Source organism: Poecilia reticulata, linkage group LG17, assembly GCF_000633615.1.
Source record: "Poecilia reticulata strain Guanapo linkage group LG17, Guppy_female_1.0+MT, whole genome shotgun sequence".
In the NCBI taxonomy this organism is placed as follows: Eukaryota; Metazoa; Chordata; class Actinopteri; order Cyprinodontiformes; family Poeciliidae; genus Poecilia; species Poecilia reticulata.
The window spans coordinates 925,980-946,743 of NC_024347.1; the positions used below are offsets into that span (position 1 = coordinate 925,980).

General features: G+C 40.1%; 3 protein-coding genes across 4 annotated transcripts in view; all 3 read left to right on the plus strand.

Annotated features, from left to right (window-relative positions):
- The first annotated feature begins 1,853 nt into the window (after window positions 1-1,853).
- Window positions 1,854-11,353, plus strand: casq1a (calsequestrin 1a). Its single transcript, XM_008432958.2, has 11 exons — window positions 1,854-2,279; window positions 4,346-4,439; window positions 5,181-5,281; window positions 6,202-6,313; window positions 6,511-6,584; window positions 7,292-7,422; window positions 7,526-7,571; window positions 7,697-7,751; window positions 7,899-7,999; window positions 8,117-8,191; window positions 10,039-11,353. The coding sequence occupies exons 1-11, from the start codon at window positions 2,043-2,045 to the stop codon at window positions 10,648-10,650; spliced, it is 1,638 nt and encodes a 545-aa protein (XP_008431180.1). The 5' UTR covers window positions 1,854-2,042; the 3' UTR covers window positions 10,651-11,353.
- Window positions 11,354-12,139: 786 nt separating this feature from the next.
- On the plus strand, window positions 12,140-18,160 carry LOC103478873 (zinc finger protein 3). The gene is made up of 4 exons (XM_008432960.1): window positions 12,140-12,598; window positions 12,851-12,981; window positions 13,820-13,913; window positions 15,030-18,160. The coding sequence occupies exons 1-4, from the start codon at window positions 12,349-12,351 to the stop codon at window positions 16,001-16,003; spliced, it is 1,449 nt and encodes a 482-aa protein (XP_008431182.1). The 5' UTR covers window positions 12,140-12,348; the 3' UTR covers window positions 16,004-18,160.
- Window positions 18,161-20,033: 1,873 nt separating this feature from the next.
- Window positions 20,034-20,764, plus strand: part of LOC103478872 (E3 ubiquitin/ISG15 ligase TRIM25-like) — a 12,036-nt gene continuing 11,305 nt past the window's right edge. Inside the window, exons 1-2 of one of the 2 annotated variants that reach the window (XM_008432959.2) lie at window positions 20,034-20,149; window positions 20,280-20,554. In XM_008432959.2, the coding sequence (XP_008431181.1) occupies window positions 20,297-20,554 (258 nt within the window). In that variant the 5' untranslated portion in view covers window positions 20,034-20,149; window positions 20,280-20,296. The remainder of the gene's footprint in view (window positions 20,150-20,279; window positions 20,555-20,764) is intronic. The other variant, XM_017309785.1, reaches the window with a different exon arrangement.

Below are 20,764 nucleotides of genomic sequence, written 5' to 3' on the forward strand. Positions count from 1 at the left end.
CACACACACACACACACACACACACACACACACACACACACACACAAATCCCTCTCTCTTCTCATTTAGCCTCTGACTCATGCAACCCTAGATGTTTACAGTAACACGAAGAACCACATTTCAGCTTGAATTTCTACAGGTGCTGAGACCATTCAAATCGCTGCTGTTTCAGCTGCACGCCAAACATCATCACACACACACAGATCCATTCATCTTGCTTTTGTACATCAAGCATGGGTTTCAATACATAATGAAAGGGAAGCAAGATTTTTTTATTATTATTTTAACAAGACATTTATTTTTCCATTAATATGCACTATGACAGTTTTACGCCCCAAGAAACATTCACATAAAAACTAACTGACCATCAACCGCAGAACACAACTTTATTAAAACACCACGGAGAGAAAAGAAGCAGAAACTCAACTTTTACTCCATATTTAACCACCAAATTGAACATTGTGTCAACTTTTTCCACTGCAGCATTGTTTATCTTATTTCACACGGTTTTTAATTTTCTCCAACTTTTAACCAGGCTCTCCAAACGGTTTCTGTCCTTCCTGTCTTTTATTCAACACTTGAACAGAGATTGTGTTTCACATTTAACATATAAAAAAGAAAGAACGAATTCAGGAATATTTGGAATGTCATCCAAATATATTCTAGGACAATGATAGTCAACTATCATTGTCCTTATATAACTCGGTTGAATTATATAATCAGGGATTAACTGTTCTTTTTGTTTTGTATTGCTGTTTTTTTTTTTCAGCACTAGTTTGAGAGCAATCCGACAGGACGGAGTTGGAGAGAAGGAGGAAGACCTTTGGCCACGGAACCGAAGGTGGAAGTCGAAATCGGGACGGCCTCATCGAGGTCTGTGTCCTACGGTTCTCGTTCTCATGCGCCACGGGTCACCTCAAACATTAGCTGCAGACAGAATAGATCCAAAAGGTGAAAATCCTTTATCGTTTTGTATCCACCTGACAGTTATGCACTATTAATGCGTCCTCACATGGCGAATGGTTAGTCTTCCTCCACAGATAGAGCTTAGCTTGTAGCATTCCACATGCTACACTATATAGGCTAAAAGGTTACATGTTGGTCTCATCTAATTAGAGCATCTTCACAAACCACATGCCCTCTTCCCTCCTCTTGATGTTATGCTTCTCATTGTGTATGAATATCTTTGCAAGGCAGTGCCATCTCCAGTGGCCTCTACATCATTAGATTGTAAAGCAAGTGGCCAGTTGGCAGAATGAACAAGATTCTTGTTTTGGGTAATAAAAATCTGGGGAGGAAAGTCAGAATCTTGCAAAAATCTATGTTTGTGACACCTTTACATTGAAGCCTCACCAGACACCCCCCCCCCCCTTCTCGTCCCTGAGTGACCCAGCTCCACATTTTAGCACCGCACCAATGCCAGCAGCAGCAAATTAGACACCCACTGCAGCCCTTCCTGATATGTACCTCTCTGTCCTACTTCCATTATTTTTAGCTGGGATCCAAGACTTCATCCTTCACTTAATATGGGAGAAGAGTGCCTTACATTTGCGGCCAGGTCTAAATCTATTGCACCTTTTTTTTTTTTTTTTGGCAAGAAAAGCAGAAGTGTCCAAACACAGCGCCTGCACTTCGTCCCAGCAGCTTCAGCTTTGTCTTCCCAAATTTTCTGTGCTTGACAAGTTGGGTCCTCATCACGTCACTCTGGCCCAGTTTTATAAGTATGCAGCTAACATTTAAACACACCTACGCACAAAGTTGTCACCCCACCAACCACCTCACCCCTGCTCAGTTACACCCCACCATAGGCGGACGCCGTCACACCTATGTCAAACTTAGCCCAGCCCCTCTTGTACCCTGTGCCCCACTGCCAGTTTCCCTTGTGGGGTCTGTCATAAGGTGGATCCAGGAGTTTAGTCTCGCTCTCTTCTGGGTGACGCGGATTGGAAAGGGTTCTGCAAGCAAAGAAAAAACATTTTTTAACCAAACTCAGTTAACTGTACGATAATTAAAAGAAATCTGAATCGTCTCAGAGAGAAGCCATGAAGTGGACATGGGTGCTTGTGGCAGTCTTGCTGTCATTTGGCGGGCAATCACTGGCCAAGGAGAGCTTGGACTTCCCCGAATATGACGGCAAGGACCGAGTACACAACCTGAACGCCAAGAACTATAAGTCTGTGATGAGGAAGTACGACGTTATGGTGGTGTACTACCATGACCACCCCGGATCCAGCCGCGTCGCCCAGAGACAGTTTGAGACTGAGGAGTTGGCCCTCGAGGTGGGTTGAGATGGATATGGAGGAGTAATTGGAAATAGACCCAGAATTAACATAACTCTCTCAAAAAAAAGTACTAGTAAAAAGGTTGAGTTTTTAACTTTGTAACTCATTTTGGGTTTAAAGGCTCAAAATCAAGCAACGTTCCTAGTTAAGAAAGGTGTGAATGTATGCATAATTTGCAAAAATTTAAATGCATGGGGGGGGGGGAAATCCACACATTGCCTTGTTTTGTTTGTTTTGTTTCTTTCTTTCTTGTTCCCCAAAGACTGTGCATGACATTGAGTGCATGTGCATGCCAATCAAACATTAGGACCCCTGTCAGAAGTGGAGACTCAGCAGTTTTCCCCACATTACGTCACCATCCAGCATAAAGCTTCTGCATCAGCTCTCAAGGTGTTGAAGAACGGCTTATCAAGGGTCATAGAGTCAGTTTGCACATGATCTATAAGGCGGCAATCATCAAATACTTCCCAAATACCATTGCTGTCATTTAGTGTTAACAAAGCTTTCAGATTTGGCATTTCAATAAAACAGCATGGCTTTGTCTTTCCTTAAATCTTAAAGATTTAAGATTTAAATCTTTTACAAGATTTAAGGTGGAGTTGGCGCTCTTTAAAAAAAATATTTTCTATCAATATAATACATGATAAAATTTTATGACATTTTATCACATGGTGCATGCTTAATGGCATCACCTTCCTAAAATAATGGCCTACGTGATTTATTTTTTTATGTTTTTTATTTTTTTGTCAAAAGTGATTTTGGAAAAAAAAAAATACTTTTTGCAAAAAATTACTTAGGCCATTATTTTAGGAAGATGCTTAGATGTGTTAAAGAACTGCATGTTGCAACGATAAGCAAATATATAAATGTGTTTTTATGGACGTTTCACAACCTACATGTAATTAAAAAAAATTTGATGGCTCTCAAATTCCAAATGGAATATATAAGGGCATAATTCTTTTATTATGGTGAGGTATTTGTCAACAGTGACGAAGGAGCCTCTGGACACTCCAAGTATATGATTGGAATGTCTGCATTAAACCCACCTGAAACATGAACTGACAGTGAAATTTATGGAGGAAATATAAACAAAGGAGGACAAAATAAAGTTGAAGGTAAATTATTAAAAGCAAGACATTAAAAACCAAGAAGAACAAGGAGATTGAAGTGAGCATCTGCCTTTAGCATATCACATCATCTCAGCAGGTTCTGGTGTCTCCGTTTGGTGGGGGGTTGGGTTTGGTCAGGGCTGCAGGCCAACACTGGGGGTTCTGGATTCAGTGATGCCACCTCAGCTCCCTGCTGTGACTGACACTTGCAGCACTGTACTTGTCAGCGGATCCCCGAGTGCTGAGCATCGCTTCACCAAAATAGCGCCTGGACTGGTGTTGCTCTTCGGTTTATATTTGACCTGAGATGCTGGAGTTAGAGGCTTGGGTTTCTCCTTGGAAACAGAAAATGATTTAAACTTAATGAGGTGTTATTGTCAGTATGGGGAAACTGTACTCTGGATTAGTGCAAGATAGATAATTTGTAATATAACGTAATATGATTTAATTGCGACCCATCACCAAATGACAATTCATGTTCTCCAAAATTTGTGCCAACAGTGTCATTTAAAATGCTTCACTTTTCCAATTTCTGATCTACGACAGACAGACGAGCTCAAAGCAACGCAAGGAATCATCTGCTCAACAACCTGCAGGGCAGCCTGTTTACGCCGACTATTTATGCCGCTAAAGGCAGCTGCTCAAGATCTCTTACTCCACTTACATGTGTGTACGTGAGCTAGTGAGCGAGCGATGAAGCAAGTGCGTTTCAGTCTTTGAATGCACTTGGACAACCTTAAACCACTTCCTCAAGGCAAGAGGGTCACAGCCCATTGGTAGAATCGACTGTCAGTCTTGAGGTTCATGTTTCGTACGGATTTAGAAAGTGCAAAAGCAGCTCTTTGAGAAGCAGGCTTTTATGGTAGTGGAGCTCCCCCAGTGCAGTTTTTTCTCAATATGTGGCCACGTTCTTCATGAAACGTGTTTAGGTAACGGAGTGTTTTGTTTTTGCAGCGTGCAGCCCAAGTCCTGGATGAGTTTGAAGATGAGGATATTGGTGTTGGACTCATTGATGCAAAGCTTGACAAGGTCGTTGCAAAGAAATTAGGTAAATGCTTTGATAGAGAGATGTTGTTTTTTTTTTTTTTGTCAAAACATGACTTAGGCCATTATTTTAGGAAGGTACGGATGTACAACACTCCACATAGTTTATACCACTTGAACCACTTTATACCACTTTTTACATTGTTTCTTGTTACAACTACCAAAATAAATGTGTCCAGTTGTGGCAGTATGAATTGATCAAACTATCCTCTAAGAAACAGTAAAAAATATTAGTATATAGCTCTCTCTGCATTAGATAAGTACTTATTAAAATAAAAAAAAATTATATTGATGTAATCGGCATACAGAAAAAAAGTCTCTGTTGATTTGATTGATAAAATGATATTTCGGCAGCACACCAAAATGTTATCTTGAATTTTCTATTTTTTCTCTAGAGTCTAGAGAGCTACATAAAAACGCAGAGTTTTGCCACTTAGGTTGAGACTTTGACTGGGCCATTCTAACACAGGAACCAAAACCATTAAATTGTTGGTTGTTCTTGTGGAATGATAAGGTGATGCACAGTTAGGTTTGGTTTTCTAAGCACATTTAAGCTATGAATTATGCAGTATCCTAATAAGATACATTGAAGTTTCTGTTTGTGATATGACATAATGTAAAAAAAACCTTTACGGCATGGGAATATTTTTACAAGGAACTCATATTTCCCAGATTTATGTTTGCTGTGGCATTAGAACATGTCGCGTAAGATCAGCCTCTTAATAACTGTCTTCTTTCTCTCCAGGCCTTGAAGAGTCCGACAGCATCTTCATCTTCACCGACGATGAAGTTATAGAGTATGATGGTGAACTTGAGGCACACACCCTTGTGGAGTTCATCTATGATGTTCGTGAGGATATAGTCTCCCAGTTAATAGCCTGCCTTACTTAAGCATGAAGAAGAAAAGTAAATACTTAGAACCTGAAATCAGGAAAAAGTCAAGATGCATTTTGAAAAAGCAAATGGATACAAAAAAGAAAATTTTCACATTTACGTGACATTTATATTATTAACGGTGAGAAACTTCCAGCGTAACCAGACCCACTTGGAGCTGACATCTACTTCCATTGCAACTTTCCCTAGAAAAAAAACAAAAAACGACACAAAATAGTACACAAGGATTATTAGCACAATTAAGATGATTTCTAGAAATAAAGTTAAGTTTATTACAATGAGAAATCAGCAAACCTTTATAAAAAGAGCTTTAATCAAATCATGATCACAGTTTGCTGCTACGATTGAAACCAGATATTTTCAGACAATGAATAAAAACATGCATGGACCACAGGACATCTCTCCAAAAATGAAGATCTTTGTCCCTGTGTGCATCCGGCCTTAAAATATATCCACACATGTCCCTCCAATTAACTCAAATGCCTCAGTTAACCTATCAGAGGTTCCCAAAGCCATGACATCATCATCTGGGCTTTAAAGAGACAATAATAATTTTGTGTAAATTTCTCAATTTGAAGGAACAGGAGAAGTTTGGTCTGATTTAACTTCAGACATTGATAAAAAAAAGTGTTTTATTTGGTTTACATCTGGTTTCAACCACCTATATCTGAACTGAAATGCATAAGTCAACTAAACTTAGAGACAATATATAGCTTTTAGTCATTGTTGCTGTTAGTAGTTATTTGCATTTTTCCATGCCATCTTGCCTTTTTCCGATCAGGGCTTGTATTTGCTGGCTACATGGATATTCCAACCATATATCCTCACTGTGGTTTTCTTTTCTCTTTCCTCCCACTTCGTTTCTCCCTCAGGTTCTTGAGGACCCCGTGGAAATTATTGACAACAGCAGAGAACTGAAAGGCTTTGAAAGCATCGAAGAGGACATCAAACTGGTGGGCTACTTTAAGAGTCACAAGTCAGAACGTAAGAATATTGTGATGGCATGACTATCTGTACTGAGTAACTGTGTAGCTAGGTGCGAGATCAGCAGCATAAAGCCTGGCATAGTTTACGGGTCTGATTTTAACCCGCAGTCAGCAGCAGTGATGCAGCAGCTGCACGTTGTTTGATATCTCACATAAAGACTGGAATAGATTGACAAATTACTTGTAACATTTCAGATTTCGAAGCGTTCGCAGATGCCGCTGAAGAGTTCCATCCTCACATCAAGTTCTTTGCGACATTTAATCCTAAGGTAAGGTCATTTAAATTGTGAAAAGCTTTCAGTATCATTAGCTTGCTAAATACTAATACTAATTACATTCCAGATAGTAAAAAACTGAAAAAAACTGAACACTGTGCAGTCACTAATCAACCATAAGCCTATACCTGCACACCAAAGTGCTTTGAAGTTCATTCACGACGAGCCGTCTGATCAATAGACAGGTAGCTTATAAAATAATCACTGACCATGATGTGAACTATGACATGGAAGGGTCTAGTCAAAGTCAAGACAGTAAACTTTTTTGGAAAAACTATTATGAGATTGTTACAGCACAACTGCAAGTACACCTAAGCAGCAATGTAAAGTCTGAGTAAGTTATTCATTACTCGTTAAATTACAGAATGTACTCTGTTTTTATTTCACAATGTCTGCTATTTTTGCTGCTTTGCATTCAGTTTTGCATCTTATTTAATTCAGACATACACTATGCAATGTTTTGTGTGCATGCTTAATTTAATAAAACCTGCAAAGGTTTGTCATTCTGCTTTTATGTGCAACCTGAAAACTGTGTGGTATCAGTTGTTAGCCCTAGATCCTGCTACTATTTGTTAAAATGGCAGGATGCATGTTTTCCTTGCTGAGCACTGTGTTTTTCTGTAATACCCAGTATTTCTTTGGGACACTGATACAGCCATCATGGTCAGGTCATAAATCCAATTACTGTTGTTTTGCCGCAGGTTGCTAAGGCCCTGGAGTTGAAGCTCAATGAAGTAGACTTCTATGAATCCTTCATTGAGAATCCTGTGGTCATCCCTGGAAAACCTTACTCTGAGAAAGAACTGGTGAAATTCATTGAAAATAATGACAGGTAGCTCCTATTGTTGGCATGCTCCGAGATATTTTTAGTTATAAGGGTAACAGTCTGAATAAGCTAAGTATGCTTTTATCTTAATGGCTCTGTGCTTGTTTAGACCAACACTGAGGAAACTGAAACCCAGCAACGTATACGAGATCTGGGTAAGAAATGTTACACTTTGAGAGGCTTTAAGTAAATGTATTAATACATATATGTATTAGTTTCTGATATTGTTATCTTAATCTCAAGTCTTTTAGAGTACAGATTATCCTTGTTTTGCTCACAGGATGATGATGTCGGTGGAGAACATATTGTCGCTTTTGCAGAAGAGGCCGATATCGGTAAATAAAAATACATTTCAATAGAAAATTCCTCTAATAAACAGATGGATCTGTATGGGCAGAAACATATATATCCACAAATAAATAAGTGTGTCATGAAGAACAGAAGCAAACGTTTTACTTGAACTGCCATCTTCTGTTCTGCAGATGGCTTTGAGTTCTTGCACAAATTGAAACAAGTTGCAGAGGATAACACCGACAACCCTAACCTCAGCATTCTCTGGATTGACCCTGACGACTTCCCTCTGGTAAGAAATAATACGATACCATACAGTAAATGATACTTAACAATCTAAGTGAAAACCTGGATTTAAAAGTTGGCTACAGTGGGAGTGGCATAATTATTTGATTGATTCCCTCTTCAGCTTTTGCCACACTGGGAAAAGACCTTTGGAATCGATCTGTCCCACCCACAGATTGGTGTCATTGAAGCTGATGATGTAAGTATTATTCATAGGAAAATAGTTGCACTTTGGATAGTTTATCTATTCTTTAATGTTGTTAATTAGTTACTGTTGCATAACATTTTACCTAAGGCGGGTTCTGTTTTTGACTACAGCTTATCTGTACAACAATATTTTAAGCCCGTGTAAGAATGTCACCTATATAAGTGGAATTGGGTCTATAAACAGATGCAGCTGTTATGTTATTACTTAATTTCATCCTTTCACAGTTTTGATCTATTCTGACCGCCTATGAAAAGATGAAAAGGAGCCACCTGCCACATTTTGTACTGGACACACATCCGTCTTTGGGGATGTTTGTGACCCACTAGATCCCAGCGTTGTGCAGGTTTGGGGACGCTCATAGGCCCTTAGCTGAGCTCCAATATGTTGGAGTTCTCCTTAGTGAGTGAGAGGCTTCCCTTTTAGTGACATTGAGTTGTGAGATAGTTGGATATAATTTGTGCCAATGTGCTGAAGTGCAGTTGGGAAAACTTGGTCTTCATTTAGCCTCTGGGTGATGTGCTGGAATGGGTGGCATCTGAAAAATCCCTTGTGTTCCTGGGGGACTTTAATTGTACCATTGGCAATGGTGGGATCCCTTGTGCCCTATGATTGGGAGGAATGGATGTCTGGTCTAGGTATGGGATGTCCAGAACATGTCTGGACATAAAGTGATCAATGAGTGCACTTGGCACCACGCCACCTTCATCCAAATGTAAATGACCAGTCTTGAAATCACACCTTTGGTTTTATGTCTTCAAAAGGTGGTTAAAGGGAGGAGCAGAGCTGACTATTGATAAGCATCAACTTGTTAATTGGTTTCCGTATCAGGCTGTCTAATTGAGTGTAGGGTGACCTAGGAATGTGTGATGAAGGACACAGTTCAGGGGTGATTTAACTCCCATCCACTAGAGAGTTTATCTCATGATTAGAGAAAGGTTGAGACAATGGAATCTGAATGGTTCGTGTTCGGGATACTCAGGAGATGCAGCTTCCAAAATCTGTGGTCTAGAGGTCATTGGTAATGATCGTGATGAAAAGCACAGGACCTTTAAGTAGGCACAAGCAGTGGCTGAAGTTGCTAAGCTAAATTGTCACACAATGACAGAGGCAGACAGAGCGGGGATTGAACTGGTAACCTGCCCATTGCAATACGAACTGCTACCACTGTCGCCACCATCTTCCTAAGAAAAGGAGATGGCCAGAGTGCTCCAGCTGTTGATGGATCAACACAAGGGTTAGAAAAGAAGTTTTGATCAATTACCTCTGACTTTAAGAGGGGCAGTTTGGCTTTTCTTCAGACTGTGGCAAGAGTATGAGTGCCTCAGATTGGCTTCCCAGTCCTTGAATGAAATCTTTTTCTGCATTCTCACTACAAAATTGAGCTTGTTCTGAGAGTGAACTGGACATTGTCTTTGTCATGAGTCTGTTTGAGGCGTTCATGATCATGATCTCAGAGTCTCATCTTTGCTTTGCTTGCTTTAAAATACTTTTCTGCTAAGCTCTTATCAGTAATATCCCCTACCTTTAGTTGACAGATGTTAAAGATTTGTTGCATCACCATATTGCATCAATCTGCCTCATCAGATGATTTGGTGGATCAGATGATTGTGAGTCTGTCGAGATAATTTTCAAACAACTAGTAGTTGCTCAGTTGATGCAAACTGATCAGCTATGACTTGACATGTCACAGCTGATCTGGTAAATTGGCACAACTGACTAACAAGGGGAGGTCTAGTTCTTTCTCCCTGTTCACAAATAACTGAGTTGATTTTCAATTTGAACCTGAATTGAATTAAATGGAATTGAAAACATTCTTTACTGCTGTTGTTGCTGTGCAGGCTGACAGCGTGTGGATGGACATTGATAACGGGGAGGATTTACCTTCTGTGGACGAGCTGGAAGATTGGCTTGAAGATGTATTGTCGGGAGATATTGATCCTGAGGAAGATGATGATGACGATGACGACGACGATGACGACGACGACGACGATGATGACGATGACGACGATGACGACGACGATGACGACGATGATGACGACGATGACGACGATGACGACGACGACGANGACGACGACGACGACGATGACGACGACGATGACGACGACGACGACGATGATGATGATGACGACGATGACGACGATGACGACGACGACGATGATGACGATGATGACGACGATGATGATGACGACGACGATGACGACGATGACGACGATGACGACGATGACGACGATGACGACGATGATGACGATGATGATGATGATGACGATGACGACGACGATGACGACGACGATGATGACGATGATGATGACGATGATGACGATGATGACGATGATGACGATGACGACGATGACGACGATGACGACGATGACGATGACGACGATGACGACGATGACGATGATGACGACGATGATGACGATGATGATGATGATGATGATGACGATGACGACTAGATTGCTGAGTCGTAATTTAAACTCTAAGTCTGACCAATGCCACTTAAAGAGTCAACATTACCATCACGTCGATGACTTTGCTGAATCAACCACTCTTGTGACAATTTCTGATCACAAAGTCGTCCGTTCATGTAAATCCTTCATCTTTTCATCATCCTCTCTCAGCAGCTCACCAGAATCAATATATTCCATTAGTTTTTTTGTCGTTCTCCCTGACAAAGTTACTGATCTATGATGTAAAAAAATCTTCTATTTATTTCCACATGTAATACTGTCTTGTACAATAAAAGAAGATATTCTTTAAAAATCCTGTCACCTACTGCTTTTGATTTTGACATATTAAAGTTTTTATATTCATAGAATTTAAAGGATTTTGTTGTTTTTATGCAAAATATATAAGCCCAAATGTCTTGTCTTTTGCTGTTTGCATGTTTTATGTGCACTCAGATATTTTCTTGTTTTCCCCGGTACTGAACTGAATAATATCCGATTCAAGGGTGCTAACAGTCTGTCACGTTGGGTCTCAAACACCACCAGTCTACTGTGTTCAGTCAGTATGATGCTGTACAATGAAAGTACTGTACATCATATGGATGTTTTCTATGATGATGAATTATGACAACAACCAGATTCTATTTTTGTAACGAGAGAATTTTAATTTACTGTGAAGTCTTAAATAAACAACAACTTGGAAAGAAATTCACTTATTGTATAATTCTTAAAGAGGTGAGCATGGGTGTTTGTGTGAAATAAGTGTACTGAACAATTCTTCTGGATTTTGAGGTTTTCTGTATGTAATATAACAATGTCAGGGGAAAACGATAAGGAAAGGAGGGCAAGCAGATCAAACCAAAAATTAAAGTCTAACTTGCTCCTACCTCTGCTACTTTCATTTAACTAGCTTTAACTAGCTACAAAAAAGTCTGACTTAACCCTTTAAGGCTATGACCTTAAATGTGCAGTGTTTCTGGAGTGTATATTTACAAGAAATTGCTGATTTAGCAATCTAGAGCATAACAGTAAAGTTATTTTCCTTCTGAAATACCAAGTTGAGCAAAATTGTGCTTTATTGTCTTTCAGAATGTTGTTGATTTGTTGAATTACCTTTCAAAATGTTCAAAAAAGAAAGAAGGAAAAAATATAGTGAACAATAACACAGTAAATATATTAATGCTAATGCAGTGTCATGCTATGATTTATATTTATAGACAATGTCAATTTCAGCCATATCAAAACTAAATTAAAAACAATGATATATAAAACAAATGATGACAAACTCTGAATATAAATTTAAATGTACCACCAATTCAATATTAATTTATTATGTATAGTAGATTATTTTAAAGTTCTTTTATAAATTCACATGATCAGCCATCAGTGTAATTTCAGAGAGCAACGTATTTCAAAAAGCATTTATTTATTTGAATAATAGTTATAATGTAAATACATATTTTTTTTCCATTTATTATTTGTAGTTGCAGACTTTCAGCCGGGGGCTCTTGATATCTTTGCTCCGTCCCTGTCCGATGCTCTCCTGGTTTTGATGCGCATGCGCTCAATCCAAAACACGCCTCTTCCCTTTGGAGAAGGCCATGTGGTCAGACTGTGGTTGGTAAATAAATGCTAAATGGTGACTTCCGCCTAGGACGGGTTTTTCGGGGATAAACTCTTGACTTCTGTGAAGCCACTGGGGCCAAAATGTCTGCGGACGCTGTGAACATCCAGGCGCAGGTGGAGACGGTGCTGGGGGCTCTGGTCAAGGCGGCGTCGGTGGAGTTGATCAAACTGTTTGAGAGCAGATACCGAGCCGAGCCTGTGGCCGCGGGCCGCGCAGAGGAAGAGCAGCGACACGGAAGCTTGGAGTCGCTCTGCGCCGTGTGGAATGGGGACAGCAAGCGAAGCATCGGCGTGCAAGTGGAGGAGGATATCAAGACAACGGCGGAGCTCGGTGGGTTTGCGTGTTTTGACTTCCATGGACAATGATGGGATATGATTAATGCTTCGCTTTGCTGCATGATGAAACCCGAAGAATACTTTTTTTGTGTGTGTGTAATTAAATGCTTAAAGCAATCGGTGAATTTTTGCATATCTTGCATGCATCAGTCATTCCTGCAGAACCGGATTAGTTCTCCGAGTAATCTCTCTCTAAAGAACACATTTCCTTCGGTGTCATGACCCCTCCCCCTCTTCTACTCTCCAGACTCTTCCCTTCTGCTTGGTGCGAGTTGCTTGTGGGAGACCAATAATGTGGAAGTGCAGGGCGGTCTGGTTCCGTCCGAAGTCCTTCTGGCTGAAGACACTGACCCTCATTGGGCACCTCAGGAAGATCAGGTTTGTGGGGGCTTACAGGCTGTAAATCACTTACGTATGAGTGGAGCTGGACGATGTGAGATTTCATATCGGTGGACATCGATAATTATTACGGTTTTTTTTTTGTGTTTGTTTTAAATATCTGAAATACTTCCAAACTAGTAGTGACATGACCTCTCCTGTTTTATCCACAGTTTTCACTCCATGCTGCTGCTGTTTTATTTTTAAGAAGCTATGAGGCAGTGTGGCATGTTTCTTAACAAGTTGTTGCTCGGTAACCTGTACAGGGATTCCTTTTCCTTGTCATGACTCCCCAAAGAGCGTTGACCTCTGGCGGTGGAGCCCTTTTGCACATTTACAGACAGTGCTACAAAATATGTAAAGAAGCATCAATTCTTACAATGTTTTTTTAACCCACCATTCAATGGGTAATTATTAAAACGTTAGCATAAATGCTGCCTCATATATCTAATATTAGATGGCCATGAGTCCTGTAGCTGCWAATTTTGTTATCTGACAATTTGTTGTGACTTTATTACCAGATACTTTTTTTTTTTTTAATCACAATGTCCTCTTTTGATTTTAAGCAAATATGTAATATTTCATATTAGTCGCATCAAATGTTATTTTATTCCTGCAGTTCTGTTTTTTTGCTGGACAGTTCCTTTGGTCTTTTTCTTGTTAAAACCATTAACATTTCTTGCTTTAGATGCAAAGCAGCTCCTTAAGCCAATCAGAAAATGAGCATCACAAATAACAATGAAATAAATTATTTCATTCTACTTTAACATTTTGCCTTTAAACAGGAAATCACACTAGGTCTAATAAATTCTATATTTTTCTGTTCTTATTTTACCAGATTAAAGCAGATTCTGTGGATACGTTGGAGCTGAGCGGCCTCGAGCTTGACTCTCTCACCGATGATGACGCTCAACTAAGGGATGTTTTGCCTGGTAAGCTCTCACATGAACAGATGCACATTGCTGTAGCTTGAAAAACAAGAATAACAGGATCTTGATGGAGTAAAAAAAAAAAAAATGCTCCTCACACTGTTGGTTTCACTTATAGCTACAGAAAGCTACCGGTAAAAAAAATGGGATGCAATATGTACATATAAATCATGTTTGGTAATTACTTTATTTCTCATGGGAGACATACGTACAAGTCTAAAGCTGTACTCAACTTTACTTGTCGACGACACCAGAAACTTCACATTTGGAATTTGCTCTTCAATCAGATTGCTTCTTATAAATTGGTGAAAGTTACACCTCTTTATCATTTTCACAAAATTATCTTATCAGTTTGTCTGAGAAACTAGCGCAATGTAGTCCTTGTCTGTGGCGTGAAACGTGACTGATAATCTGAAAAGTGTGGCGGTCATTTGCATTCAGCTTCTTCTATTTGGCGATATCACTTCCAGGTGAGACTAGAGCCGAGTTGTATTTATTCAGTCAACCGTAAGACAAAAGCAGGTTATTAGTTATGTATTGAAAGATTTGTAATGGTGCCGTGTAAAACACAAACTCCTTTGGAGCAGAGGTACCGTTTTTTTTATATTCCTCATTCTGCACCCTCACTGAGAGGTGTTGACATGTTTTATTTGTTTATGGGTGACTGTGTGACCCAAGCTGGTCTTATGTGTTATCAGTAGATATGGTTATGTTAGCAAGGACACAAAAATCATATATCCATAACAACCGATCATCTCCAGGAATTAAATAAAGTAGTAAATAGTCTCTCAAGCAAACTCCATGGAGAAAGACCGGGGCTGGGAATCAAACCCAGAACCTTCTTGCTGCAAGGCAACAGCTCTACCAACTGCACCATTGTGCAGCCTTCACATGATTTCACTTTTATTTATTTTTTTCATTTATTTTTAGTGAAACATAGAAACCAAGCTTTATGTTCCCTTTAGTTTCACAATCATACAATGTTTTTTTGTGGTTAATGAAATGCATTACAGTTTGTGGTCACAAAAGGAGAAAATATGGTCAAAGGGTGCTTTTGCAAGAGAACTTGTGTATATTGGCACTAAGCAAAGCAATGATAGAAACTGTGCTGTATTTCAGTCTCCGCAGACGAAGGTTCTGGAACGTCCCAATGTGGATCTACCCAAATATCACCGGCAAAGCAGAAGCCTCTTCTGATTCAACCAGATACGAGACACGCGGCTTCTGGGGAGTCGGTGAAGTTTGTTTGCCCCTTAATCCTTACGCCAGACTCTTCGGCCCCTAAAGCTGAGAGTTCGGAGGAGCCCGTTCAAGCTGAGCCCCAGCAAGCCTGTGTCAGCACGGCCAAGGGGACCGCCTACAGCCCGTCGCCGTCCGACGGGGCTGTGACCCCGGCGCAGGTTGGAGTGTGGGAGCGGATCCACTCGCCGAAGGACTCCAAGAACCATCTGCAAATGAAGTTGAAGCTCACCTCTCCAGATCAAAAGTTGCTTCTCCCCTGCGTGGTACAGCTGGTCAACATGCTCACAATACCAGAGATGAAGACCGAGGGTGATGACGCCGTGAAAACTCTCAACGCCAACAACAAATCCGGCAGGACTATCCCCAAAGACCTGCGTCGGCACCAAGGTCCCCACACGGGCCATCGCCTCTGCTGCTTCACGAGGTGCGACAACGACGTCTGGCGCCTCCAGAACATCGTCACGCATTCCCGCGACGGATATGTCTGCGGCAACTGCGGGAAGGCCTTCAAGCGCCGGAAGATCCTCCGGCGGCACGAGCGTTTCCACACCGGGGAGAAGCCGTACGCGTGCTCCAAGTGCTCCAAGACGTTCGCGCTGAGGAAGAGCCTCCGCCGCCACCTGAGGTTCCACACGGGCGAGAGGCCGCACACCTGCCCGCAGTGCGGCAAAAGCTTCCGGCTGCGAGACAACCTGAAGGCGCACCTGCGGTTTCACAGCGGAGAGAAGCCTTTCAGCTGCACCACCTGCGGGAAGACGTTCCGGATCATGAGGAATATGGAGAAACACAAACTGAGCCAGTGCAATTTCTTCTTGCCCTCGTTCAGGAAGATCGCCGGCTTGTCGCTGTGAAGGCGACGGCGGTTACGCGCCACTGTCTACCTCAGACTGCTAACACTGGACTGCTCATGGAGACGGCCGTCCTCTAAAGCAGAAGAAAGGACACTTTATACTTTATGCCATTGGTCTCAAACTGCATCCCTTGAGGGCCGGAGTCCTGCAACTGTTAGATGCATCTCTTGTCCTACACACTTGACTTCAATGGTGAAACTGTGTCACTAGCATTCAGTCCAGCTCTACAGAGCTCTGCTAATGAGCTAACTTTGGAGCCAGGTGCAATGAATGCAAGAGACACCTAAAAGTTGCAGGACACGGACCTTGAACACTGGAGTGTGAGACCTCTGCTTTAAGCTGTAACTAATCCATATCAGCTCCTGATATTTTGTTTCTACTGTAGCGACACCAGTACTGGTGTCCAGAGGTCATTTTTGTTTCAACCCAGCTGAATGTGGTTTTCTACTTTTAATTTGTTTCTCCTCTTGGATTTGTCCGGCCATTGAGTTTCAGCTCTGGAGCGAGGAAGAGTTCAGATCAACTCTTAACGCCCAGCGAATGCGATTGAATCGGTGAATGTTCCGTCCTCTGTTTAAAATCCAYGGATGTGACGTGAACATACTTTGGCTTTTTGAAACCGACTTATTCCAAAAAGCTTTGTGTAACCTTTGACCCTTTCACAGAACGCTTTATGCTAGAAACATTTTGAGAACGTCTCTGTGTGTTCTCTGAAAGGACTCTGAGCTGGACAATGCGGCCGTGATTGAGTCRAAGTAGTTGACTCTGGTAATGATTAACTCTCTTGGCAGTTTGTTGCGACGGCATTGATCAGCCTCCCAATGGTTTTAAGAGAAAATGCACCGGGACTACCGTCATGAGACCCTTTGAGACGCATCCTTTGTCGCCCATTAACACATTGGACGGGGTTTGCCGACACAGAGCAGCTCACAGGGCTTTGTGAAGAATCTGTGGCGTGTTTTTATCCTTTAAAACATAAGATATCTGATACTAATTTTACACATTTCTCTCTGGCCCCACTAAGCTCCACTCCAGGCCTTCTTTGGTTTCACAACCCCACTTTTATTGGTGCTTTCTCAATCGAACCAGGCAGCTAAAGAGGTTCTGTTTGTGGAAGAGGTTCTGACTTGTTATAAATCTGATGGCTTGCCTTTGTGTTTTCTGAATGTAGATTTCTTACAGTTCACTGACATTCTCGTTTTTTGCCAAATGGCCATTCCTTTCTTATAATTTATAACATTTTTTTTTTTTAAGTTTTGTGTCATCACTTCCAGGCCTTCTTTCATTTGATTTCCTTCAAAGAAAAAAATCTTTGCATTTGTTTGTTGGTCCAAATCTTACGTCCAACTGAAAACGGTCACTGTCGTTGGTCACATAATTAATGACCTTCTTTGATGAAGTTTCAGATTATTATTTTATTTTATTTTTTAACTTTTTTAAGCTCATGGTTCCTCACAATCGGATAGGTGCAGCAGGTTGCTATGCACTGTGCAGACTCACTTGCAGTTTTTAGATGGGTTGTTTTAGTTCCTGTTTTTGTTTTTGCTTTGTACAAACTGAACTGATCCATTTTGAGTTTTTTTTTTTTTTTTTGCCGTATGTGATTTTTGTTCTCTACAACAAACCAGGCTAATGACTTATGAAAGGGAATATCATTACTTTCCTTACTTTATTTCTTCTTATTAGGATTAACTCCCTCAGCTCTGGTGTTATTCCAGCTGCTGATCACTTCACTCCTGTATAGTTGTTTTTCTTTTTTGTTTTTTGTGTGTGTCCTCAAATGTTTCGGGTATGAAATGGAACCATCTGCCACATGACTGTTTATATGGACCATGGTGATAACTGTGATCTTTTTTTTTTTTGCTTGTTTGTTTTTTATTAACCAGTCATATTCTTTCAGATTTTATGAGTCAAGTGGCAGAAATGTATCAGAACCAAAGTAAACAGAAATAATGTCAAATACAAAGCTTTAAGAAAATAGCATAGTTCTATTATGTGTGACAGTTTATTGTTTGTATGAACACGTATCTCAACGATCACAAAGAAAAACCTATTGCTAGATAAAGTCTTAAGTCCATAGTTTATTTATGGGAAAGGGAAATAAACAGTGGCATGTGGATATGAAAGTGAAGTTACTCTGTGAACAAAGTTAGTAAATGAAAAGATTTTTTTAAAAACGCGATGTTGCCCACTTTAGATGTTTTGCGTAAAGCAGGAAATACTGAGACAGGAAGTGGAAGCGCCTGTGGAAATCAGTGTTATGTCTGTTGTTGCACAAGGAACTCTGCGCCTGGAGAACACCAGCAAGGGTTTCTGGGTAACGGGACCAAACAGTTTCTGAGATGCTAAACTTAATGTGTGTACTTGTGTATTTTTTTTTTTTTTTACTTTTTACTGTTTTTTTTTTTTTTCTACCTTACATTTATGGTGGTCTTTTTTTTCTTAAAGATTACTGAATGTATATAGACGTAACCCCCAAAAACTTTTTGCCAGTCTGGTTACAGCTAAAGATGAGGGACTGAACCATCACCATTGCTTCATTACGGTCATTCAGACGTTGGTTGTCTTTTAAAGTTGCTCAAGGATTCAGTCAAACCTGCAGGTTTAAGAAGTTAAAATATGGGATTTGCAATATGAACTACTCCAGTGAATGCTCAGGAATTTTCTTCAGCTGACGCATCATTCATCTCTCTGTGTACGGAGAACAAGATGTTCTTTAAAACATCTCATTTATGGATTTAGTCAGGTCAGAAAAAAATGGCAATCTAGAGAATATTCTAGGTTGTGTTGTCGTGAGATTATAACTTCATGTCTGAATGGCCTTGATGAGCTGTCAAGCTTTCTTTATAATGGGTTTTTATTGTTAAACACATTTAAATCTAAATGAACGATGAATCTAGTCTTATATATGCTTTGCAAAGACTTTTTCAAAAGTTTTTACGATTCTCAAGATGTATACTTTATATTGACAAAAGTCTGTTTTTTAACTGCTGTTGGTAAATAAATTGTTTTTGTAAAACATAAGAATTTTGTGAAAGATTTATTTAACTGTAAATGCATCAAAGCATGAAATTGTGCTAAACTGCAGTGTAATTTGTGATCTTTCAACCAATTTAAAAGTCAGAAACTACAGTAACTTTATATTAAAAATTTATAGGTTAGAAAGTTAATTTACTTTTAAAAGTACTTAAAAGAAGCACATGTTTTTGGTTAATAAAGGTGAAATGGAAATAGCAACCACAAACTTGGATCAAAGGTGAGTTTGACACTAGCAACACTTTTCAGTATTTTATTTGTATAAGAAATTTTTAATGTGAAATCCTAATAAATAGATGAAAGTTTGTGCTTTGAAAATGAGTAAATATGGACATACATTTTATTTACGTGGCATTACACTTGGTATATTGGCTCAGTTCCAATATTTCCTCATTATTTACATATAGGGATAAAAAGTGTTAATTATTAAAGTGTATTAAGTATAATACATTATGGAAATTTACATAATCTTAAATGCTGCACATCTGTCTTTTTATTAATTTGTTCATAACTAGTAAATGTTCATTATGTTAAATTATTGTAGTATTTGTGTTGCATTATAGTTACTGTAAAATAATTGTTCTTGATTAGAATTAGTTGTCCATTTTAAGCACATTCTTAAAATGCATAATAAGGTTGGTCTGCCTTATTGTGAATAGGAGATATTGTTCAAAAATGAATCCTAAAATTAGCAAATTCTATGTAAAAATTATGAACATTTTCTTGAATATAAACTTTAGCAGCTCATTTCTTATGAAAACTGCGTCTATAAAATCTGCCACTGACAATATGGCGGACGCGATGACGTAGCCACGCTTCTATGTGCGTACTTCCTGACCTGTAGACAACGTGCTTGTAGGATTTCTCATTGACTAAACTCAACGTAAATGACAACTTTTAAGAAAATACGTACTAAAATATCATGTTAATATCATTGGACTACTTTTTTGTGTTCAGAAAAGCTATTCTTCATTTCACGTGTGGACTGAGCTAGGACAGTCATATAGGCCCCGCCCCACCAGGAAGTAGAGTTGTGAGTTTCACTCCGCTTTCACTTTCACCCTAAACTTCAACAAAATACCACCGATGTGGCCACCCTTTGCTGCCTGGGTAAGAATTGAGGCATTTTTAACGCCTGAGTTCATAACTTATTTCTAAACAACCAGAATATAGTGGTAACTAAATCAACAGCACAGGAGGGTGGTAACATCTCTGTAGTTAACTCTCTACTCATGCTCAGCAGCAGAAGGGTCAAGGATGGAAGATACGGACCAAACCCGGTGGGAGGAACTGCTAAGGTGCCCGGTGTGTCATGACACCTTCAAGGATCCCCGCCAGCTGCCTTGTGGACACAGCATGTGTATGGACTGTCTGACCAACCTGCTGGACCACTCCACTGACTCACCTTTCCGCTGCCCGGACTGCAGGGCGGACTTTGGACAGGTTGTAGAGTTACAGAAGAGCTATGCCTTGGCCAGCATCGCAGAGGACTTCAAGCTGATCAAGAAGAGGAGGGTATGTGTCAGATCATTCAGGTGCACGGACCAGGCGGTTTTTTGTTTTTGTGCAACACAGTGCTTGCATGGTGCATTTACAGAACAAAACAACACCGCAGTGAAGTTAGTTTCAAGTTGGATATTCGATATTCGAGCTCCGGGGAGTAGCGGCGTTTAGCTAAAGGTTGATCCGATTTATGAACGCTAATGTCGGCCGGCGGTTCTCCAC